Consider the following 26,379-nt stretch of genomic DNA (forward strand, 5'->3'; position numbering starts at 1 on the left):
GACACCCAATCACAATGAGCAGATTAGGAAAAGCTATTCTTAGAGCCATATTATATTATATCCCGCTTTTAATATGCAGCAGAGCAAGAGGAGAGAGGGGGGGGATATCACAGTGAATGATAAAGGAGCCAGAGGAAGAACGTATGGCAAAGATCAAGGATTGATGGAGGAGAGGAAGTAAGGAGAAAGGGCTGTGGTGAGGAGTTACATCATCAGCATCTTATTAATCACATGGTATTAAGGGGCACTGGGGAGATATGTTCTGCTGAAAAGATGATTTTTTATATTCCATACTGGCTCATTCTAACATATAGACTCATGCAAGATAGGGCTGCCACTGACGTCATGACAGCTAATGTAAAGACTCAAGGGCGGCACGCTATTGGAAAGAAACTGACACCGCGATGTTTTGGTTCTCCTCAAAGTGCATCATAAAAAAATACAGGATTTTCTATGGGATAACCTGGATTGCTCTGTTTGGAATCTATTCATCTTTCCAGAACTGATTGTAGGAAAGTGCATTTTAAAAAACACTTGCATGTCACTCACAAGCAACACATTCCCAACAACCCATTTGGACTAACTTGTCTAATATTAAACTTCTCTTGTTGATTAGTCATGGACAATGAGAACTGTGCAAATTTAGCTTTCATAGCAAGTAAAAAAAACACTGAAGCAGGATTTGTTACTTGACATTGTACATCAAGCGATGTGAATAAGTGTTGATGTTGAGATGAAGTGTAGTCCTAAACTTTTTATTTTTTTTTTTTTTTTTCACAAATTTTCAGTACTTAATGAGAAATGTGAGTGTCCCAAAACGTCACCCAAAGGTGCAGGTTAAAAGCACAGGAGCCTTTCTTCACACATGTACTGTAAAATTATCATAAAATGTGTTTTTGAAAAATAACGATAGCAAGACATCTTAGCATAAGTATTAGCATAAAGACTGGAATTTGGTAAGAACAACTAGCTTGGCTCTATTCCAAGGTAAATACAATTGGCATCTCTTCAATCCACGCACAATTTATGTCAAATTTGTTTAATGCAGTCACAAACTAAACTGTTAAAAATAATGTTTTTTATTGGCCGGCAGGTTGTGCTAAATTAAGTTTAGCAGCTGCTGGCTGTGGTTTGATAAGACTGATTTTAAGACTGATCTACAGACAGTAAAGGATGGAGATTTGTTGCAGGTCGTTCACCAGTGTTCAGTGCTAATGCATGCTAAAACCCTGATAACATCAAGTGATCCTCTTGTTTGCTGCTCCTCCACATCAGCCCATGCTAATTAATTCAGCATTAGCCATCCCTTATAATTGATGTCCCTGGGCCTGTGTTTGGGACCGCCTTGGTGGCCCATTTATCTTCACAGCCACAACCCAAGGAGCCGGTGGAAATAAGCGAGAAGGAGTGTAAAAACTCCAAACTCCAACACTCTGTCACTGCCACAAACCTCAAGAAAAACATTCAGTATGTACATGCATTTAAAAGAGGAGGCCCTGCAAGAAATGCAGTCCAATATGGATACTCCCGGAAACTGTGCAAACTGGATCATAAGTTGAAATGGATTTTGTCATGTTTATGGTTCTCTGTCTGATGGCAGAGGAGGCTGAGGGGGTTGAGAGTGCCCATATAATCAATGTGTCAATTTGAACCTAACTGTGTTTGTGCAGGGGAAAAAAAAAAAAAATCAAACGTGAAATTATTACAGAAATTACAGTGTCACTCTCCTTATCATCAAGTTGTGCAGTTTATTGCCGCCTGGCAGACGGGCTGTCAGCTCGTGTTTTCGTACGCGCGGCCTGGGTGGGAGCTGAGCTGAAGGGATTTTTTGCTGTAGTGAAGAGGAGGAGCAGGATGAGAGGAGACCAGGATCAATACCTCCCTCTGCAGTTAAGATGTACTTAAACAAACATTGGCACTGGGAAGATTAATGACCAGAATGGACTCTTTGATCGCCCCCCTCTTGTCGGGAGAAACAAGAGAAAATTGGTGGAGAGAGGGAGAGTTAGCACTGCAGCAGTTAGGCTCCGGTCAAATAAGTTCATCGAGCCCGGTAATGACCAGAAAACCAAACTATTAGACCTTGAAATGCTTATTGCTTTCTTGCAAAGAGTTAGATGAGAAGATCAATACTACGCCCATATTTGCTCAACAAATCTGCAGCCAACGGTTAGTTTAGTATAACATAAAGACAGGAAAATGGGGGAAACCTGTCGCCTGACTCTGTGCAAAGGTTAAAAACAACATTATCGGTTGTTTGATCCACACAAAGTCCCACCAATCTCGCTCCCTTTTGTTTTTTCCAGAAGTCCACCAGGGCCACGAAAACCTAATCCACAAAAAAAAGAAGAAGAAGAAGGTGTCTATCTGCTGAATCTGCCGCTTTCTAGCCTTCACCTATGGAAAAACTTTGGCATGTAATACCAGGACCACAACTCTGTTAAAGCTTTCATCACAGGAAAAGATTAGACACAGTCGTAACAATCCTCTGGTTCAAGCTTCTCATTTAAGGACACATTTGTCGATTCAACCTTCTCATCCGACTTTCTGCAAGAACACGGATCTCCCTTTAATGTTTGGTACATGGTTACACACGAGGAGACGCAAATGTTGATCAAAACACAAGATAAAAATGCATTTTTACGTTGTATATTTCTGCTCCCAGCACTAATGGTGACTGAGTTGTCATGTTAAAGGTTCGTTTTGATCCTGACTGTTTGTGAGCTGGATGAAAAGTGGGTCCAAAGCATTTTGCAAAACCTGCGAAGAAAAAGTGCTTCGTAGATAGAAAGGGTTGTTATTGTATCGTATTTCAATCAAGCGTTTCATACGGGCTGAGTTTTTTTTTCTTTTTTTTTCTTTTTTTTCAAATTCCGTTTTGAACAAATTCAGGGGGAAGGCACTGGGGAGTTGGCACAGCAACAAAACAGATCAAGGAAAGGGTTTCATTCAGGTAGCGTGTATCCGGCTGCCTCCCTGGGGGATTTAGCTCCAGCTACTCTCACCGCACCCTTTCCGCAGCGATTCCCCCGGCTCGTTCAAAGGTTTCCCATTTGGTCATGTCAGAAGGGTTTCCATGCTTTAATAGCTGAGGAGTCAAGAAGGCATCGTGCCTATGTGTCCTCTTTCTCTGAGCTTCTCTTTCTGCATTATTAATCCAGCGCTTTCAATGAATTTCAAACAGCGCGCGTAATGCTTTGATGCTGAAGAGAGGGGCTGGGTGGTGGGGTGGGCTGAAGCATCCCTGCAAGCTCGGAGCACAACACACCCGCGTCTTTTGGGAAGAAATGTCTAATTTGAGGCCCGTCTTTGATGCATTTCCGAATAAATATGTAAAAATGAAATGTGCGTGAAGTGAAGCTTGTGAGATACGTGCGTACAACACTGCAGTTTATGTCTGGCTGTCAGGCTAATCAGAACCGTACCTGTTCTCCCCTCACATACGTCTGTCAGGAAAAGGAAAAAAACCTGACGAGCAAACCTGACTTATCGCATTGCTTTGTGGCGCTAAACATTGCAGTCACACCGCTGAGCTCTCTTCCGGCCCCCCTGCAGCTCCAAACAAATATCAGACCCCAGATAAGAGCACAGTTTTGTTCTTCCCTTTTTACTAATCCCAGTTCAAAGAGAAGAGCTGAGTCCCTCCATCAGCCTCTTGTAATGGCCATGAAATGAACTGGTGCCTGCGTTGGAGCTGCAGTGTAGCTGCTCCCTCACAACTAGTGTGGCTCCCATAAAAAAACCCCAGCACCGACTGAGCGAGATGGAGGAGACCAGTCGGCCCATCGCCCTCCGCAAACAAAACTGCCCCCCGAGCTCATCCCGTTGACTGATTGGAGATATAATGTTGATGTAACGATGTAGCACGGTTGCAAAAAGATTGATATTGTGCTACACGCGAAGACCAGCTGTGAAGCCTGTATGGTTGTGATTCAAGCTTTTGCATCATTTAATACTCCCATCGGCCTTTAAGAAGGTTCAAAGGCACGGAAAAAAATAGCTTTATCCATATCTTATAGTTCGATGGTCATCATGTTCCCATTCTTACTACCCACATGAGCTATTTTATGCCTACAGCAGATGATTCATTCATTCCTTAGTCACGTTCCTCTAATCTTAGTTTTGATACCAGGATATACTTCTGTTCATTTGTTCATTTCTCATTATAGTGGAAAACATACATGAAAATGCCATTTGTAGGGCTGAAATGACAGTTTTCTGACTAACTTAGTCAAGCTATCAGATGTGGCTAACAAGTGGGGGTGTGACTCCTAATTATCTTCAGAAACAATTCATTTGAGGATTATTTTCTGACGCTGATAATTAAATCAAACATTTGCTGGTTGTAGCTTCTTCATTGTAAGAAGCCCATGCTTTTCTCTGTCACTTACAACAGTAAATGACAGAGTGAATTTGGCGTATCTGATTGAAAAAATAAAACAAAGAAATGATTGATGCTGATAATCATTGTGTTGATGTAATACCTGTCAAATCATCTCCGCTGTAAAGACAGTTCAGTCCAATGCTGCTTCAGTATCACAATGTGCCTATAACCGCACTTTTTTTTATAAGATTAATAGCCCAGCAAGTAATTTTATGTGTAAAAGATGTATAATCATCTGTACCTAAACCTGCCAACTAGGCTGAATTTGGGGTGTCAGTGAAAATTTTGTGGGGATTTCACTGGGATTTGCAATACAAGGATTCAAGTGGGCAAATTAAAAAATGATAATAAGCTCTTATTTGTATATTATTGAGTATAAAAGGTCTCTTTAAAGCAAAAAAGAAAAGGGAAATAGACTGGGGTAAAAGCGCCAACCTTTCAACTGGGAGCCAACTGCCCCACAGATAATCGCCATAAACCACCATAATAATTTGTGAAGCTTGTGCACTTGGCTCCACTGCTCGGTTGTGTTTACAGCAGTGAGCACAGTGTCTGAAATCTCACCTACCAGTGACCTTGGAGGAAAAACTTGAATCAAATCAACATCGTCTCAACCTAGAAACAAACAAATTCTGACAAACACTTGTGCTTTATGACACATTCCTGCCAGTCGAAATCAGGGCTACAGCCAAGACATTCTAATTACCTTCATCATTTGCCTCGATTTCACCTCGTAATCACAAAATAAACAATTTCAAGACCCTTTTGGCGAGAAGCGGGTGACAGATAGTGGACTAAATTGCCGCTTTATCCAGTGAGACGTCAAAATAACGCCTTTCTTGCTCGCTGGGAGCTTAATGAACTTCTATCTGGTGTTCTGTCTTTCAGTAAGCATTTAACCAGAAGATATATTTGTATTGGTCATTAAGACAATGGTGCTCTAAGTCAACCGTGATGGAAGCACAAATGCAAAAAGTTATCATTGATGGCTGAGTCATTATCGCTAATGATTCAGTAACACTGTTTAGCTGCAGGATTCTGCGTTAAAGAATCGTTTGTTCGTACACTGAAGACTTGGAGCATGTTGTCACATAACTGACAACTGTAAAGTCGTTTTCACCCACGGTAGAAAACACTATGATCAACGAAATTAGAGTTACGAGGTCTCAACATGACATCCGTGCTCCGTGGCAGCATTAGAAACCTTTGAATCACTCCTCTGAGATAACAGCGCCGTGGGTGGAAGCGCTGCTCCGACATGATAACCACGATGTTCTGCGGGGTTTAACAGGTTACAGCTTGGCTTAAATACAAGCCGTGACTCGAGGACCTTTTGTTTATGGCGAGCGTGCTCGGCTCACCGCGGGGGTGATGAGAAACTATGACACCCCCGAGGGCAGCGGAGAGAGGAGGAACCATCACGGCCGAGCGCCTCTGCGGCCCGAGCCAAGTGTAAATTGCAATAACAGCAGCTCGATGAGGGAGATTACTGAGGCGGAAAGGGGCTATCCTCACTCTGCAGATAGACACGCACGTGAAAACACACACCGGTGAGCAAATAAGCACACCTGCGGACACATCAGGACATATACACGCACTGCAAGAGGGAGAAACAAGAAGACAAAGGACCAATCAAGCAGAAGAGAAAAAAGCAGTAATTACATGATGTTGACGAGGGAGATAGAGAGCACCGAGATACATATTGTGCCTCTCATTAATCATTAACAGTCTCAGGAGGACACAAGGTCAACAAACACTGTTTTGGTGTGTGTGTGTGTGTGTGTGTGTGTGTGTGTGTGTGTGTGTTTTCACCTAAAGGCACACAAAAACACACACACACACACACAAACAGCAGAGCTAACTCAAACTCCACAGTGGCTTCATCAGAATTTGAGCCTCCAGGCTTCAATTAGGATACTTCAAGGAGAAAATATATATTATACACACATAAACATATATATACAAGAAAAACAGACACACACACACGTAGGGTGAGTCATGCAGAATAACAGAAGATACAATGTGCATATACTGTAAGCGCATTTGCAACTCAGAGAAATGTAAATATGTTTTTATCACTGATCGGGGCATACATCGAGGGACGGGGAGGGGAGGGAGCGAGGAGGGAGCGAGGAGGGGAGGGAGCGAGGACTTTAAAACCTCCTCCACCTCCTCTCACGCTGCTGGAGAGGAAGCTTTTACTTCCCTCACTCTGAGCCAAACTCGCTTATCTGCCCCGCAGAATAGGATGCTGGAGGCAAGCCGCCTCTTTGCACCCCACGTATGTGTGATTCCTCAGCTCGTCATTAGTCCATGTGTGGAAGAACGTGAGTGGAAATGACATTCACTAAAACCCTCAGCATTAACACCATTTCTGTTTCAGTGGAGGTCAAGATTAATAATGCATCGAAGCCCAGAAATTAAGCCCACCCTCTCAGATGTAACCTTCATGTGGTTACGCCTTAATAATGCAGATCCACACAGACATGGAGCCTTTACATGTGTGTTTGCTGAACAATGTATAAAAGTGAAGACCTGAAGCCAACAATCAATATGAAGAAATTAAGTTTTTACAAAGAAATCTGAGTTTATTGTGAAGAAACAGTTCAAGTTTTGGAAGTGTTTATTCGCTTAATTGAGAAGATGGAAGTGACCATCATGAGACAGGCTGTCCTCGTCAGGCTAACAACCACACAGGTCAGCTGTGAAAGCAGCATATAAATACCCATACTGTTTCTTCTTCTTAATGACTCGCTTGGTTGAATAAAGGTCATACAAATCAATAAAATAAAGTTCAGCAGCGAATTCTAGTTGGTCTAGTAATTATCAGAAAGGAAGACGTCAGGAGAAGAAGTGCAAAGAGCAAGAAAGTCTGGACGTTCACCCAGGACACGGCTGTTCATGCCCAGTGTGAAACCACAACTAAGTGCTCAGAGTTCTTTCAAGTTGGGTCACATACTGTAACATACAGTAGGTATGTTTGTAACTGATTTATTCGGGTTGTCACGTAAAATTTAAATCAAAGGTTTACTGAAATGAGCCTTCTGTTGGGAAACTCCAAATCAAATGCAGCATCAATACAAGGAATCAGTGCCAAGCCAAGATCCACCAACCAACACCTCATAAGCTCGGCAAATTAACATCTTATATCGTCATTTTTGCTCTTTACAAAAAAACGAAGCTGATAAAAGCAGTTACAGCGCCTACGTGTGGGATTATTTTTAAGCGGTGCAGAGGTTTCAGCTCAGAAAACAGCTACTGAAGGAACGTAATGGGAACACAGCCGTAGAGGATTTTGTCGTACGCGAGTGGATGTAGTGTCATCTGAGGTACACTGGGCATGTTGATTGAATGTCTTTGTTGCATTGGCGCCTAGCAACACGTCAGCGTTAGAGACGGCGTGTTTCCAGCGAGAACAGCGGCACGTTTGTATCATTCATGGCGGTTCGCAGCTCTGCTTCCTCGGAGGCGACGCTCAGCGTACGGAGGATGCTGCTCTGCTGAGAGCCTGCACAGCACAACACCGCTTCCCTTCTCATCCTCCGACCTCACTCTGCTCCTGCCTCTTCATCTCTTCAGAAATCAGCCTGCTCCATCCTCACTGTGCAGGCAGTGGGAGTGGGGCGCGAGTGTCTGTGTGCGCTCTTTACTACGAGTGCCTTTGTGTGTCTGTGTTTCTGCGTGCGTGTGTGTGTGTGTGTGTATGCTACAGACCACTCATCTGTATGAGCTCCACTGGCAGTTACATAAACCATACTGTCATACAAGCTACAGGGCATACTGAAACACTGCCAAATCAGTGCTGGGTCAATAACTCCCAACTGCAGATTTTTTTTTTTTGGACTTTCCTTCCTTTTGTTGGGCAGCCAGTACACATCTGGTTGAAAGTGAGGAGGAAGGGGGTGGGTTCATACACTGTTGCAGTGCAGCACAGAGGTCAGTAATTATCATGAAACATAATTACTGACTTTCCGCGGGACCTTTTTCTCTCTGAAAAGACGGACAGCAGTTTGACAGCAGTAATCAGAACATAAATAAAGCTGTCTGAAAGGCTCGACTTTAGGTGGAAGTGTGTCTAAATCCACCGCTGCAGCCTCGACAAGCCGTTCATGCAGTTTGATTTGTCTCATGAGGTCATTTCATAACATTTGTGATGCTTTCCACAGTGTTCTGGGGAATACACATACAGTGGCTTTTAGGGGAATAATGCCATTTTTCCTGTTAATGCCCATGCTGAGTGTAGGTGTGGGAACGACACTGAGATGAAGACAGGTTGGTATCTTTCTCTATCTACGAGTCAAGTGCGGAGATGGTTTTTTATCTCCTCAGCGGAGCCCCGGGGGCAGGCAGAGCGAGTCAGCAGGGGGAGAGGAAGAGACGCTGATTTGCCTGTCACAAACATCAGCTGTTTGACTGTGACTGCCGACGCTGGGACCTTGGCACAGGCTGCCTGGCGGACCGCAAGACGCGGGAACTCAGCTGCACGCTTCCCATTTCCTCCGTGGCAGCCGGGCCTCCCGAGGTGACACTCCCGACGTCGAGGATGATCTGCCTCTCGCACAGACACTTTAATACCAACCGTATTTTTGCAGAGCAGCTGCAGCCGCTGTCGAGCCACCTCCACGCGATGCACACGGCTGTCAGCGCGTGAGACGTGCACTCGGTTGTTTTTGCTTCCTTTGTGTTTTCTGGAGGTTCAGGCTGTAGGTGAAACTATGAGTCTAAGCAAAAAGCAGGCCAGCTGTCATGCAACCAAGGAGCCATCCCCAGATAAGCTGTGATCAAACCGCTCGCACTGACTCACTAACTTCTTTTTCTTCTCTCTCTCTCTTTTTTTTTTTTAAATCTAACATTTTTTTGGAGGGATTTTTGCAGTGCAGCAGTAAAAGTCTCGGCTCGCTTAATGCGGTCGACACCAAGCCAAGAAGTACTAATGCCTTCATGCCCCAGAAAAGCCTGAAATCACAAAATTACAAACAACCTTTAGAATAAAAACTCATTTGTTTTCATCTTAACACAGCTGGTGCTGTGGTTAAAAAAGAAAAAAAAAAAAAAAAACTTTCACAGGAATTTCCATGGAGAAAAGCAATGAGGGACGGAAAGAGGGAGAAGGGAAGGGGGAAGGAACACATTACAGCTCCTCTCCAAATTATTCTTTCAAAGTCCCGTCTGTTACACAACTTAATGAGCCTTGAAATTGGCGAGATTACATTTTTCAGAGTTTCTTTCATTAGTGTGGGTGTCGCCGATCTCTGGGGATTGGTTTTCTCACTTTGGGATTGTAGAGCGCGCTGCCACGGAGCGCGTTGCAGTAATGAAAGGAGCAACAAACTAACCAGCAGGCCAGTAAATAGATGAGGGAGTTCCCTGTGATCAGACGAGGCTTTGGTTCAATCAGCCAGCTGATGTGCAGAAGCTGTGCAGCGGGTTAGAGTCCCTCTCTCTGCAACAGATGTAATCATGTGGTGAGAGGGAGAATCTGTTTCTCCAATTAAATCACAATAAAGGCAATCTGCAGATGAGATGAGAGAAGAAGCATTGCTTTCACAGCAGGTTCCTTTGGTTGAAGGATGTGAGGTGAACCCAACAGACGCCAAGACTTCATTTGATCTAAAGGAACACTTGGTTTGGTTTCTCGCTATCAGTTGGATGAGAAGTAAAATCTGCCGACTTGCACCCCAAAAGCTGGCTCGGGCAGGGTCTTTCTGTGTGGAGCTGCATGTTCTCCCGTGTCTGCGTGGGTTAATCGGTTGCTCCAAATTGTTTGTAGGTCTGAGCTTGAATGGTTGTTTGTTACTATATTATACTGGAAGATTTCTGTAAGACCTGAAGAAATAACAGCTTGTGTGGAATTACAGTGGAAGCTACAGGAAGTGATGCAATTTGTGGTGAGCATCGCAGTTGTGAAGCTGTTTTCAGATGAAGGGCCACTAATTACAGAGGAAACTGTGTGAATAAGGTCCCATTTCTTCAGCAGCATTATTTTGACCTTCATAGTTCTCAACCTTGAAAACAAAACAAAGAGAACTCAAGGTCCACTTTAGAGTTTCTGACCAGCTTCCAGTGACTATGTTCAAAGCTGCTGTCAGTTGAAATCACTGAGGAGTTGCAGACATCCTCTAAATAACAGAAAAGTCTGAACAGCTACAGTTTTGTGAAAACTGAGAAAAACCTCCATCTGCCGATGACGACATGTGCGAACAGGTCGGAAGAAGCGACGTTAGGTGGACTTCTAATTCTTGGCTTAACTGTGCTGTGCACTCATCGAGTCCAATAACACTCTGGTAAATCACGACATGCCGCCTTGGAACTGAATGCAGCCCTGCCCGACCCTTTCTGCGCGCCATCACTGCCTCTCACTCCTCTGCGCTGCTTCAAAAAACTCAGAGTTGGATGTTCTTTTTTTAATCTGGAGCGCTGAAGTTGCTGTCAGATGGCGGTTGCCTGTCTCGTTTTGGCTTCACAGTGTTGTGTGGCAAATTGAAGAATGGCTATTTGCAGCAGATGAGGACGAGAAAAATCAATATTGTGGATACCGAAAGCCTCTTAGTTTGTTAATCTGTAATAGCTGATTCATAAGCATGGCAGGCATAATGCAATGATTGATGTTTTGGCTGTGGCGACTTCGTCTGGCTCAGCAACACTGACCATTTTGAGCACGAGAACTAAGACCCAGAGAGACTGGCTCATTTCGAGACAGGCCGGCTTGCTGGCGGGAGACTACGTTGCTGTGATCCAGTGCCAAACGGCCATCAGCTGCGAGGGGGGTCCACGTGACAAAGAGAGCGCCCGCTATAAGGCAACCCAGAAAACTCTTCAGACTGCTTTTTGTGGGCCAAGCAGCAGGAGAGTAGCTTTGCAAATGAACTTAAAAGAGCAAGGTGCTCAAATTAAGACCCTAATTATGAGGAATGACGAATCTGTCCTCTGCCTGCGATTTCCCACAAGAGACTGTCAGGTCAAAAACATCTCACAGAACCTCTTCTGAGGGAGGAGACAGCCAGATATTTGATGTGATAATAATGTGGGGAATCATAGTTTGGACACCATTCAACTAATAGATCCCCACTCCATGCCCAGTGGATTTACTGAACACAATCTGAAGTGCAATCAAAGGAGACTGGTGGATGAAAATGTAGGCTGAAGAATTGAGAAAATAATATAATTTGCTCATTTGTTTCTGGGGTTATTTTAAGACTTGGCAGCTTGCAGAGTCCAAGAGTTCCCTGCCACACTCGATGGCCATTAAGAATTTAAAAAAGCAGAAGTAGGCCAGAGACAATTCAAGCAGAAAGAACATAAGGCCAAACCGCCTCCTCTTCTTCTCTCTGTTCCTGAAGTGTAGGAGAGAGACAAATGAGTTTCAGCAGGAGGAGAAACTGTAGAAACCACCAGCTCACCATCACGAGCAGAACACGGCGGCTTCACTCCAGCAAATTTGCCTGAAGAGGAAACGACAGAAGGAACTAAAAGCTGCTGGAAACCGTCAAACCGGCCGCTCCAAATTTCCTCCACCTCTTCCTTTTGGAGCTGAAACGACAACCAGATCCAACTATCCAACACAATCTCTGTTTCAATGCCTCCTCATATGTTTGAATGAGGTTCTGGGGCACAGTTCCTCAAAAGCTGCAGTACATTTCCAGTGACATCTGCAGAGGGCATGTGTTTCCTCGCGGCTTGTGACTGCTCAGGCGAGAGGGGTTTGTGACAGAGGTAGAACTGAGGAAAGGCAGTAATAAAAAAATAAAAAAAAAGACCTCTGGGACACGAGGATCCTGCAGAATTCACAAAGAAAGAAAGAGTTTCACTAAGACACAGTTACGGCCCAATAATCACCAGCAATGAACTGATTTTGTGTTGTTTACCTCGCCTTTTGTGACTTAGCGTTTGTAAGGAATGGATCCACAGCTGCGTTGAAATTTCAGCGGCAATGTCCAGGAGCGTAAACAGCCGCATATCCAAATCCATCCAAATCAAATAAGTGTTGAGATGAGATGACAGACGTTCACTGTCGGCTCACGATTTATGTCCGCTTGTCAAGTAAATCCATGTTTCACCTCAGTGCCAGCTGCTGAACAAATCCCCCTCCATTTGCCAGTTTGCCTCATCTTTGTCTTACTTTATAACATCCGAAGAGACATAATGTTAACTTTCAGCAGCCTCTTTTCCTTTTTGTCCGAACGCCTTTGGAAATGAGCACAGCATTTCGGCTCCATTTAGTCCGTAATGGGAAGAAGAGCACGGAACACCATCAATAAGAGCAAAGCTTTTTACCCAAACAGCGCTGCAGAGAGCTGATACAGCTGCCTTGACCTTCAACAGGTCGCGTAAAGATACAGCCCACTACTGAGGGAAACATACCTATACTGAAATCAAATCTGTAGTTTAGCAAAGTCTTTGTCTTTTAGCCAGACACAACGGGCAAAAACATTACTTTTGCCTCCATAACATGTCTTCTTTCAGACTACAATGGAAAAGAAAGCCTTGGAATTCACATTTTTTGTTTTAATTTTAAATTTCTGTTTTGGACAAATGGCAAATTATCCCATTTTTCATTAGATGATGCCTCATTTGCATAGATACGGGGACACTAAGTAGTTTTGGAGAATAAATTCCTTCTCAGAACTTTAATATGTCCAACCATAATAAGGTATTCACTCAAACTCAGAAATATCTATTTTTCCGTAACTGAATAAACAGAAAAAAGGAAACTATGGTCCCCAGAACTGTGTTTGATGCTAGAAAGCTGGTGTAAAAAAGGAAAACAGTATAAAATTGTGTTGTCCTTTTAGTTCCTTAAGTTCACCCTGCCAGCCACGCCTGGATTATAATAAATAAAAACTTAGTAATAAGCGATAGTAAGATAGACCATACAGCTGTATTACCTTGCCTTAAATGTAAATAACAACCAAGCAGATACATTTCATGGTGTTACAAAGTTAAGTGTGCACTCAACTTTTTTAAGATGGAGACACATAGTACAAATCACATTCGATGCCAACCATAGAATTGTTATAACTGGTAACTACAAGTTGAAATTTTAATTGAGTTGATAGTAAGTAAATGATTAATCTGTTTTACAACCCAGTGACGATCCTGGGTCCTCAAGAGTAAGTAGACCCTGTTTAATCTTTACAGGCTTCTAACACAGTAACAAAGCAGACCGGACCTCAGTTTTGGTAACAAATGTCCTGAATAAAAAAAAAAAGTTCAATCTGGAAATCAAACGGCACCACGCTTCATCAGAGAAACAGCATGGTTCAGAAAACTCACCAGCTGTTCTGCACTCAAAGTGTCTGGTCACGGTTGTCAGAGCATCCCAAACCGGAAAAGCAAATTGTCTTTATGACTTAAGCCTCAACATTAGCAGAAAATCTCACTATTAAGCTCCACATCTCCGCTGCAGCATTAAGCCTCGGCATAGAAAAACAGTTTTGAGCTTATTCATTATTCTTGAATACACACAAGTGTAGGTATGACCACAAACATTAAGTTTCACCCTTACTGAATGTTTTGTTCATGCTTCCTTCACCGTCTGAAAACCCAGCGATTACAGCCAAAATACGGGTCAAAACACTTAAGAAAGCTAACATTTGCATCTCATCATTTAACAGCCTTAGTTCGGTTCTTTGCAGTGTTGTTCAGCTCACAGTGGTACATAAGTGTGTTTAGGTTTTTTGCAAGATAGGAAAGCAACTGAAAGAGGGCACTGACTTACTGTACATATACTTTATTATGTTCAGATATAAAAAATGGAACGATGATACCAGTGACACATCATAGTATCTATATTTAATTTGAATTATGTAGTTCTCCTTTTGCTCATTGGCTAATCTCAACCGATTGTAAATAATTCAACACAGAATTGTTGACATCCACACATCATATCCCTACAAGAAAACACGTTCATAACCTACATACAGTGGCAAACATGTCCCAGTGTACAATATCCATCTAAATGTGTTCACATCTAATAACCCACCCATCTTGAACTACATCTTGCAATCAACAATCATCATGTTAACAAAATGTTTATATCATACCAGTAAACAATTTGTCTTTGAAGGCTAACTCCAGAAATCTGAAAAATTAAAGTGTATTTAAAGGTCTTGGGGAGTACTGCTGCATGTGTGAAAACAGTAAAGTGCTTTGTGGCTCCAGATGAAGCTGATATAATCTGATACGTTGCTTCAAGTGATGTCACTCAGTGGCAGAGCTGCATTGTGGGTATAGTAGGCGCCAGGCTTTGAAAAGGCAGAAGAATGTGTGGAATAAAAAGGCGATGTCTCTGGTTCTGCTGTATTAACTTTGATCATTTGTTGTCCACAATGATTCCAACAGTGTTACAGGAGAGAAATGCAGACCAGTGGACAATTTAGGTGTCACACGTAAGTGATGACTAAAGGAATAAAACCTGCTACATATGTGCGTGCCTCTAAAAAAGATTTTTCCATTTGTCCAGATATGTATCCCAGGGGACCCTAAGGTCACAAACCTGTCTCCATAACCTCCTTACTTATTAGATTGGCCTGCAGACCCCTGCAGTCCCTGAAGTGCTATTTCCAGCTTCAGCTCTGTGGAGTGCGATGCTGTAATGATTTTGTGGGAGGTAAATTTGCAGCGTGCAGCAGTAATGTCGCTCCGCTAATTCAGCCCTTCCACGCCCACCCCACTCGTAAGGTGAATGACTGAAACATACACAGCGGCACGCGCACACGCGGTGCACCATTGCTGACATTGCTGGAATGTGTGATTTACATGTCTGTGGTGCACGCACAGAGCAAAGATGACAGTGAGGCCTATTATCATACATTAACACATTTTATGGCTGTCAAACTGTCCTTTCACATCCCAATCTGTTGTGTTACAATTTGAATACTGATGGAGAATCTGAATGCTCCACGCTAATGTACATTTTTTGGTAATTCATCCACTTTTTCATCATTTAAAATTAGTCCTAATTTTTCATCCATGTGAAAAGCAGAAATTTAAAAGAGGATTTCTTTTCCCAATACATGTATTTTAATCCAACAGCGACTCATCCATCAGCTGCTGGATGAGAACAGCTCTGTAAACACCTTCCAAAGCACTTCACCAAAAGAAAAAGGCCATAATAAAGATGTCAATTTATGTTATTGATTGCATCTCAGTCTGTGATGCTGAGGAACAGAGGCTCATCAGCCCTGTGTACACAGCTGCTGGATTTATGGCTGCATAATAATCAGACAACGGCCACACTTGCATTCCAAAAACAGTTTTCATCCCAGTCACTTAACCACCCAGTGTGTAGTACTTCCACTGTGCGTTCGGACCAAGTGATTTATGGCGCTGCGGTTCAGTAAATTGCTATTCACATCTTCCTTGCTGTTGATAAAGATCGTGTTGGTTGATGAAGTGTTTGTTGATTAGACTCACGGGGGAAACTGGACCTGGTATGAATCAACATCAAGATAATAAATATGCTAATTGTTTTAGTTTGATGTCCACTTCACAATGGAAATAATACATTTTGTTTTAGCTGTTTAAAGATGCTTTTAAAGCTTTTAATCACACAGTAAATATACAGTTATTTACTTCTACATGTACTTATGATCCTAAAGTACATTTATATATATATATATATATATATATATATATATATATATATATATATATATATATATATATATATATATATATATAGTTATATATAGTTATATATAGTTATACTAAATTATGACCTGACACAAGTTAGGTTATAACTTACTAATCATATTAAAACTGCTTTTAAATGACATCTGTGGAGGCAACATGGAGCCATAATGCTTAGCGCATAAAGTCCATTGCAGCAGCATGACACGGACTGACAATAATAAGTTATTTCTGCATGTTTACATTTCAGTTCTTTTACAGTACCAAGTGAATTTAACCCTGTGTACAATCAGGTGGAACAACAATCCCCTGCAGACCATCTGCCTGACAGTAAACAGGAATCAACAGAGGAGGTTGTGACCCTGCAGATCTACACAATCCACAAAAGTCCACTAATCCTGCAGAACATGCTCTAAAGCTGCTTAATATTTGAACACAGGGACGGACCAGTCACCGCTGTAGGTTGACCAACATGCAGAGACTATGAAGGAATTATCTTTTGGCTCTCAAATACAAAATGCTGATTTCCACCCTCAGCGTGCATTTCAAGGACTGAGCACGTCATGCTACTCGTGTTAAAACCATGCTCGTGTCAGGTTTTAAATGGGATGGAGCACAAACACTTGAAGTGTTGAAAGGAACAAAAGAGAGAGAAAATGGATGCCATTACTTCCACTGCTTTAGTAAACGTGATGCACCAAACTGCAGCGGACAAAAGCAATTTTGTCTGGAGACGAGTTCAGGAACGGAACTGAGTGAAATTCCACAACTCTCACTCAAACATGTGCCTAACAAGCCTCTCCTTTAACCATAGAGTGCAGATCAGTACAGTACGCTCGCTTTGGTAAGTGAGCAAAGGACTCCCACCTCCTAAAAACGGTAGCCCTATTCAGGGTTGCTGATTTGTGCTGACTATAAATGTGATGACCTCATCGTTACATCCCTGGTCGGGGGGGGTTATTTCAGTCTAAGTACTTAGAGAAATTCCAATCTCTGCTTAAAGTGGATTAAACAGCTTTTTCTGTCAAATTTATGTTTCCTGTCCATGGGCTGTTGAATTCAGCCAAGTTCAAAGGGAGGCAGGGCTATTACAGAGACACGCCTGAATGCTGCGGCTGATTTCTCATTGCAGTCTTCCACATAACCCAGGGCTTTTTTTTAATCATCGAAAACCCCCTAAATCTCCAAAGAAGCTGGTACTTGTAGTAATGATCTGGCAGCTAATCAAGGCTAAGTTTATGCTAATATATAATCAAGCTAATTAGCATTTCTGTCCATTCCCTGATGAGCAAACTTGTTCTAAAATGTTGCAGGACATAAAAAATAAATAAATAAATAACTCGTACGCATACATACAACTTTCCTTACAGTCGCTCATAAACACATCGACTGCATCTGTGCTGGTGCATTAAGCTACAGCGAGCAAGTAACAACGCCCTTTGGTGGCAGTTAGCACGGAGCAGAATATGGATGGGAGGTGCCGAAGCAAGATCAGTAAGATCTAAGAATAGTCTTGAAAGTCTGAACTGCTTCTTCACGCTCCCACCGACACTGACGGGGCTGATGTGACAGCGACAAAAAGGCACATTCTTACAGGAAGCTGCAGAAACCAAAGATTGGCCGCTGACTTATGAGCGTTTTTAGCTTGTAGACGGCTTAGTCATGAGTCAGTGACGGCGGGAAAATAACAGCAGAGTGCAATTTTGTAGTCCGAAAATACTTGTGAGTCAACATGAGTTCAAGTGTCCTTGGAAAATGTTTTCATGAAATGTGCAGTGACTCTCTACAATGTTTTTTTTTTTCAGTGCAGAGCTACTGAATGTGTAGAAAACACACTGGCAACGGTTAAAACCTCCAGCGATGTGTGGACCTGGAAATGCTCATCCTGCTGTCTTTGCGTTAATCCTCCGTAAATTTGTGTTGGGTCTGATTTAAAGTTTCTTTTAAAAGTGCAGTGTCACAGCAGGAGAAGCACAGGTGTGATCAATATCATTAACTGCAGCTGCATTACATTTAAGGCATGCCACTCCTAGCGCTGGCCCACCGGTCAGGCCGTGCTGAGTTCACGTCATATCGTTAATTACTGCAATTACGAACAACCGAGCTGGAAGAAAAGGCTCAGGTCTGCCACTGAGTCGGCGATATTAAGGATTTCTGATGGCGACTTGGTGAAAAGGACCACAGGAAGTGTCAAGAGACTGTTGGGAAGTTGTAAATCAAATTAAATCTTGACTTTGACATTTTTAATACATAAGATGAATATATCTACATAGTTTGTAGAAGGGTTCAGGAGTGTCTCTTTTCATTAAAAAACATTATGACTGTTAAAAATGTTTATTGGTTCCAAAATGATTGTTTTGTTTAAATCTGTGTAAGAATTCTGACAGTCGGCTCCAGCTTCTAACAAGGTTTGTGTGCAAACAGTGTAACACTGTTGGTATCACGTGGTATCTGTGTTTCATACCTAAAATGGCTGATTCCTACAATACCTGCCCAGAACTCTTGGCTTGACATTAACGTTAACTAGTGCAATCAAAGCTTGTCTTGACTGAGAAACTGCTCACGGCAGACATGACTGTGTTCCCAACACTCACTGGTCGATAAACCCGTTTTCTTATTCTTCCCATTCTGTCGACATTATGTAAATGCAGCTTAGCAACATCTGAGCTTTTCCTTTTGTAACACATCAAACTGTGTGCTGTGAAAAGGCCTGCACTGAGAGTGTCTGTGGCATTGTATGTTAACGTCACTGCGTCTGCTTCACACCTCTACACATCATAATGACGCTCTGTAATCTCTGGGAATCACAATCATGTAAAATCTGCGAACACACCAGCAGAGAGAGCGCGGCACGTCAAGCTGCAGCTTCAGACCGCAGAGGCTTGATGTTTAGTAACCGTGTCAGGAGCTTAAACTCTGCTCTGAGTGCAACATAAAAAAGTATTTAAGGGTCTGAGTCAGCCCTTTTCCACCATCTGGAGCACCTGTCTCCACAAGTCTCTCTTGTCAGCTTGCTCATTCCTCCTCGACATGAACGCGCTGACAGAAGTCAGATGCTTCAGGGACTCAGATTGTGCCGCTGGATTCTTGCATTCTTTAAATCTCTTTGTTTAAAGTTGTCGATTTTGCCAAGAGACAGTGAGAGGAGGAGCAAAAGGTAAAAAAAAAAAAATTGGAGATGTCGGGATGAAAACTCTGTAACAGTATTAGCTCAGAGTATTGTAGTTGTTGTGTGTGGGTAGGTGAGGGGGAGAAAGAGGGAGTGGGGGGGGGACAAGGGCAGAGAGTGTGGTGGGGATGAGGGAGGGAGCGCTGCAGTGCTGCTGACCACTGCGAGACTCATCCATCCAGAACATGCTGATGTTCTCGGCTCTGCCTACTGGCTTTAAGTCAACTTTGGAGACTGAATACATTCACGACTTTGATTGAGAACAGCTCCACTTTGCACGGCACTTGACAAAAACACATCAGCTCAGCAGGAAAATCCTCTCACATCCCCTCCACCACCTCCTAATCTTCGCAATTTCACCAGTGCCGTGATAGGTTCTTGCTAAAATTACACCTCTTTTAATCAACAGGAGACGGCAGCTTCTCTTTACTTTGCACATTATTGCCAAACAGAAGGCTCAGGTGAATTTGCTGCCGGTGAGGGATTCAATTATTCACAAGCTGTTTTAGCTCCTGTGGTGTGTGTGCTTGTGTGTGTGTGTGTGTGTGTGTGTGTGTGTGTGTGTGTGTGTGTGTGTGTGTGTGTGTGTGTGTGTGTGTGTGTGTGCACCCTGAATTCATCTTTTATTGAGGCGACCAGTGAATGATTTGTTATAAACAGCTTGCAGGGAAGAAGCGGCCCGTATCTGCCACTGGTCCGTTTGAGGGGCTGACAGAGCTCACGCCCATCAGGCTGCAGGAGTGAACCCAGAAAACTTCAACCTGAAGGCTGCTGCTGGTGTGTTTGGACATGTTTTTACCTTGGTAGCTCTCAGTTTGATGTGAAGGTCTGAGGAGGTTTACAGCTGCTGTCACACACTCCGCAGAGCCAAATGACTTTTAACATCTCAGCCCTCCGACTTATTCTTGTGTTGTGTACACAACTGCATCCATGCACATTATACATTGCACACACATGCCTCTCTACTCATTCAGCAGACACGGCGCAATGTAAGAATGAATTTGGAGTTGTATTTCATGCCACCTGGCCAATATCAGTCAGATATTAATCTCTTATGGCTTTGGTTTTGGTCTCTACTAACTCCTGGGGGAAAATATCAAGAAACATCCATTAAATTTTACTTTATGTCCACCAGCTAATCTGTGGTTTGAAGCATGTCTATTTTCTTTACACTCATCTAATGGAAATGCAAATATATACCCAGGTATACATGCAAAAATAACTGCATTTTAAATGCTCCACTATGAAAAAAGTCCTTGCCTCGGTTACCACTTAACACTGTCCCTCCTACTGTTCTTATGTGGAGTTTCACACACTTATTCTTGAGCACAAATTCAAGGCAAAGTCACTCATGTCCAGTAACTCCTCTTTTCTGGTGTCACAGCAAGCAGTGACCATCACAGTTTGGTTGATTTTCACAAAAATAAATACATCTCTCCTCGAGTACCTTTCAGTATAATTTCCGTTCATACGAGAATGTCAGTACTTGAGGTAAGATGCGTACTGAATTGAACTGGAAGCGAGTTGTGCACATCACCTGCTGCGCGACACAGAGAGGTGTTTGCTGAACATCTTTGATGTCCCACAGTCTGCTGACGGGTGTGAGTATTTCAGATCTGGGTGTCACTTGGATACAGATAAATCTTACGACAGCGTCACTCAACTGACAAGAAATAGAGGAAATATAAAGATCAGAGCACCAGCTCCTTTAAAGACATGCTCAGCTTTGAGGTAATGTTTTGTAAAACAAACCCCCGACTGAGATTTTACAACATGCATGATATTTCTCAGATTAGTGCCATGACTACCCAAACTTAAAACACTGGCGGTGACATTAGCAGAATCCTCTGGGGGAATTCTGTAATGAACTTTAGAGTCTGTGCAGAGTGAAGACTCTCCATTAAAAAGAGCTATTAATATCCTTCTCCCTCCACGTTCAAATGAATGGAGCCGGAACATCTGTGACTGCTGTGGGAAAACGTCACAGCAGTTTTCCATTGCAGGCTGTAACCCCCCTGTGGTCTCAGATCTCTGATGCTAAGTTATTTATACTGAGAGATGGACCAACAGTAATATACAGTATCACTGAGTGGATATCCACCTGAACGGACACGATAGGGCGTATAAATAAAGTATAAAGCATTTCAACAGGCTCACAGTTTCCTTCTAAATCACGCATGGTCAGAGATCGACACAGTAGAGCCAGTTCACTTCTGTCACGATAGGTTTCTAAAGCAGTTCACTGCTCAATTTTCGCCACATTGTGTTCCATATAGTTTGATTCAAGTCACAACTGAACGTGAGCTAGGTCTGAAACATCGTGGTGAAATAGAAATACAGTTATCGCAAATCCACTACTCTGTCTCTTGTGGACACGCTGACGCGCCCTGGTGTTCCCTACGCTGATGCCGCTCGGCGCGCTTTGGCAGAGCAGCTGAACACTGTCTGACTCTCTGGTGAATCATATCCGCGCTGCTGTTTTAAATGTCGGATGAGAAATCTCATCAGTTAAGACAAATCCGTCGACAGCAGCGGCTCGCCCGGCTGTGAAATCTCTCCTTGACGCGGTTCCCCCTCTGCGCATTAGCGCACGGATCGCGCGTAATTTGGTGAATCCCGACGCGTCTTTGTTTCAAAAACATAAAACAGTCCTACCTCGCTCATGGTGGACGGTGGTGTTGAGGTTTTCTCGGCTGCCTCCAGTACGTGAGTTGCGGAGCGGGGGAAGTTTCTGCAACAGTGGTCTTTAACAGAGTGGCTCGCCGCGGACAGAGAAGCTTTATAAAGTGTTAAGCCCAACTCCTCCGTGTCATCACGTCACCAATAAACCAATAGGAACGCCGTGGGCAAATGTGTCTCCCAAGTCACCACCCAACTCCTTCAAATATTCATACGCTGTGTAAGCCCTTTTCATCATGATCAGCCAAACGGGGCTTCTCGCCCCTGTTGATGAACACCAGCACCCAACACTCACACAAATGTGAGCGCTGGGAGGCATTTCATGCACCAGTCATCGTGGCATCAATAGACATTTGTATTTTACTACATGTACTGCTGTCACTCCCACCTTGAGTGTGTTCACTAGTGAGTGGGAGTGAGCTTCCTAACAAAAGTGAAATAATGCCTTTTTGTCTTCCCTTTGAGAAACGGGGATTTGCAGTGTGCCCGCGGTGCTTGATTGTAACACAAATGTCTTCTTTTTAATCTATACTGGCTCCACTATAGTGTGCAAATAAGGTCACTACATTTAATTTAATAGTTATTTTATTTTATGAAATGTGCTGCGAGGCTTGCCTGGCATTCCCCTCAAATTTATGGTAGGATTAATTATATCTAGTAAAGGTTTACTGTGCTATAATAAGCTAATTAGATTTTCTCAGATGAATTCCAAAACAACAGCATGTTAAATTTATTGCATCAGAGAGACTGAGCTTTTTAACTTATTGAAAAGAGCTGGTGATTTTTCAGTGCCTATTTTGAGCGGGCTTGTATAATCCTTTAACTGCATCCATTCACTCCTTCTTCAATCCTTTTGACATCAATTTCACAAATTGAGGTAGCTAATTATCGTTTGTCCCAAATCTATACGTCCATTCGCAGCATTCAATACAAGCGTCAAACTGAGGATTCAAATAGCTATACGACGTCCAGAGGCCAGCCTGCATCCATCTCCTGCACATCTAAATGGAAATGGTTTGAGACGAAGAGAAAAGCAGACCAGCATTCACAAAGCCCTGATGTGGATGCAACGTGAAGGCCGGTCAGCTTCCTTATGGTCTGTCACTGGAGCGCCAGTGAAGTCCCGATGGAGTCCTGATGGATGGGGAGAAGAGGAAACCAATTACAAATGAGGCCTAAGATCTCGGCTGCTCTGACCTGACCTGCGTCTCTCTGGGCGACTGTCAATGCATCTGACATGCTGGAGCAGATTTGCACTGAAAGGGGCTCTGCGGCCTTCCTTCTGCAAAAAACAGTCGTCAAATTCTTCCTTCGGGTAGTTGGAGGGGAAGAAAGTTGTTCTGTTTGGCCAAGTACGGCAGATGGCACTGAGGTTTTTGCAGAAGATTATGAAGTTAGCCGGACACAGCAGAATCTGTGAGGCCGGCAGTGTAGTTATAGGTGGCCTGATGCTGTCAGAGCCCTCACAGTGCTCAGGGCGCCTGCAGCAGGAGGGTTGCTGGTCAGATCGCACGTGAGGAAATGTTTTCAGTAGCTCAATAGAGTCTTTTCACAGAAAACTTATGTGACTGTCGAAGCAGGAAGAGCACAGGTGTGCCCAGTAACATTAATGATTGACCACATTCACACAGCGGCCATTTTCTCAAACGCTCAGGGTTTGGCAGCTCAAATGTTGTGCTGCTGCCTTTTACATTGCAAGACACACATAAATATAATTTCACTGCACCCTGGTTGATCAGTGACTAAAAATACGACAGATAGTGAAAATCTGGAGAGACTTTCAGCCACTTCGTAGCTAATATTACTGTTTGATTTCACTACACAATAGGAAATGTCTGAATTAGTTCAAAAATAGAAACGCACATCTTAGACGCAGAGACATAGACATTTATCTGATTTTGTTTCAGTTATAGTGAAAAAAAGGCTCAGCAGGCTGGAACATGCATCTCCTGGCTCCATGTAAGTGAACATGCAAAAAAGTGGGTGGGTCATTCTGGTGACTGTTTCCCTGACATTTGTATACATTTTGAGTGTAAGGATCTTTAGCTTTACAGAAGCATAGCTCCAAGTGTTCAGACATATGAACAGCTATGAATTAAGAAACTCCTTCAGTGGATCAAGTATCGTTGTAGAACAGGTGCACTGACTGAGAGAACTAATCAGGTGCAATGAGTCCACCCAGTCATTCTTCATTAAGGTATAGCTCCAAGTCCTTCTGGAGAATGTAATGTAGTCAATGTAAACATAACCAAATGTTAAACAGCAGCCTTTAAAAGTCAATGATCAGTTGAAAAGGGAAAGAACACAACTGCTTCTTGTCCACAGGGCAGGCAGCAGTGAAACATTTACGATCAGGCAGCGAGTGGCAGAGAGACTTCAGATGGGTATTTTGGGAGACAGCTGGTGGTCCCACAGGAGACGCTGAGCACCACCTGAAGGCAGGACATGATGTTTAAGTCAGAAGAACAAAGGACTTCCTGTCGTGTACAATGAAGAGGGGGGATGTAAAGTGAACTGTATTGTACACTGGCACTGTGTGTGTGTGTGTGTGTGTGTGTGTGTGTGTGTGTGTGTGTGTGTGTGTGTGTGTGTGTGTGTGTGTGTGAGAGAGAGAGAGAGAGTATTGTAATGGATGTTCAAATTTTCACTTTTATGTTGTTGACAATGTGCTTATGCTGTGACTAGGTTCAGGCACAGAGGAATGATCACGTTTTGGCTTAAAATAGATGGTTTTATTACCAAACACAGCTGGAAAAACGTCCTGACATCAAGTTAAAAATATCCAGCATTGTCAGCTGAAGTGGCCTCTAACAGCAGTCTCCCGCTCGTCTGCTGTCTCATCGCACCACCATCTTTACTCCTCCTGGTAATACGCTCACGTGGATGTAATTCAAACCTAGTAAGACACATATTGCTTAAATGTTTATATCTTACATATGAAATGTTTACATTTGACATGTCTGTTGTTTGCAGAACTATACAGCGCAAAAACTGTGTTCTGCCAACTGGGCTGGTGTGTGTGTGAGTGTGCGTGTGTGTGCAGTTTTCTATCCTACCTGGTAACCACCTGATTAAAATAGCCGTCTGGCTCAAAAACTGTCTCTGATTTGTTGAGTGAGATGTAAACCAGCAGGGCTCTGGATCCAGGATTAACAACCACGACTCTGCCGTCTCTCATATGAGGGCTGTATAGCACATAATGCCCAGTGGACTGTCGCACTGCCATTTCTATAGTGGTTAATGCTCATAAAATATAACTGTTGCTGCTGGGCTAAGATTCAGTGGATGTTTCCTTTAGAGGCCACTTCATCTGTATGTGACATTGCACTTGTCCCCAAAGCAAAATGTTAATTCTGTTTGAACGTCTCCACAGTAAACAGAGGTCAAAGTTCAGCCACAGCCCACAGGAGGTGGTGGCGGTTCAGGGTTGTGATGAAGGACACTTCAGCACAAAGGACTTAATTTTCTATCCTTTTGTTGTACGAGTGCCCTCACTTCACCTCAAGCAATTAATATGATCCTAATATAATACAAAACCTCTCTATACTAAGTGCTTTTACAGTCTAAGCACAGATCGGACTGTATCGTGATCCTCTGCAGTTACAATCAGGGCTGGGTTACATACAGGTATCATCTTAGATTTTAGATATCATTATATCGTGTTACATCAACTTTAGTCTTTTCCAGCTTTTAAAGGCTGTATTACAGTGAAATTATGTAATTTTCTGAACTTAACATACTGTTTAACTTCCAATACTTTTCTTTACACACTTAGTCGTTACTGATGATTATTCATCAAAAATCTCATTAACTTAATAAATAGAGAGTGCCATTAGTCATGTACAATTTCGTCAGCCCCTCCTCATTGACTATAGGTCGTCTGTGAAAGCAGCTTACTACCATCCATATTGTTATTTGCTGTAAGGTGGCGATCTCCAGTGGCTGTAGTAATTATTACTGCACTAAAGGAGGAAGTGAGGTGAAGTAGTGTAAACAGGTGACAGTTGGTATGAACAAGCACAGGACTTCTAAATATCAACATACATTCTGTATCATATCCTTCAAATCCTTTAAAGCCATTTTATCTTAAGGCCATATCACTCGGTTCTAGTTTCAACCAAACTGTGTGCTTTATAATTACATAATGACTTGAAGCTGTTAATATCGTGATGGATTGCATCACGTACGTCACTTTTCCTTTGAGCCTTCTGTTGCGTCTCTTAAGTCTACCACATCCGCTGTGTGAGCTGGTGATGTTGTTCTGTTCTGTTCCCGTCAGGATTACGACTCATGAATTATTCTAAGGTGACACTAAGGTTCTGCTTTGTTGTGCCGAGGATGCTCCTCCCTCACAGAGTTGCACGCAGTCTATCTTTTTTATCCCGTTCATACTCTGCGCTGTGTGTATGCGGAGGTGTTGATGATTTGATGTACACACATATGTAAATGTATGTTAACTAGGCCTTTTGTAGACGTTTGCAGAGAGTTCTCCGAGATTAAAATCATTCTGCTGTTT

At 42.9% G+C, this 26,379-nt stretch overlaps 1 protein-coding gene across 1 annotated transcript in view; it reads right to left on the bottom strand.

Annotated features, from left to right (window-relative positions):
• Nucleotides 1-22,057, bottom strand: part of pcp4b (Purkinje cell protein 4b) — a 36,229-nt gene extending 14,172 nt beyond the window's left edge. Inside the window, exon 1 of the mRNA XM_037118156.1 lies at nt 21,840-22,057. Within this exon, the coding sequence (XP_036974051.1) occupies nt 21,840-21,848 (9 nt within the window). The 5' untranslated portion in view covers nt 21,849-22,057. The remainder of the gene's footprint in view (nt 1-21,839) is intronic.
• Between the last annotated feature and the right edge of the window lie 4,322 nt (nt 22,058-26,379).

Source organism: Acanthopagrus latus, chromosome 2, assembly GCF_904848185.1.
Source record: "Acanthopagrus latus isolate v.2019 chromosome 2, fAcaLat1.1, whole genome shotgun sequence".
NCBI lineage: Eukaryota > Metazoa > Chordata > Actinopteri > Spariformes > Sparidae > Acanthopagrus > Acanthopagrus latus.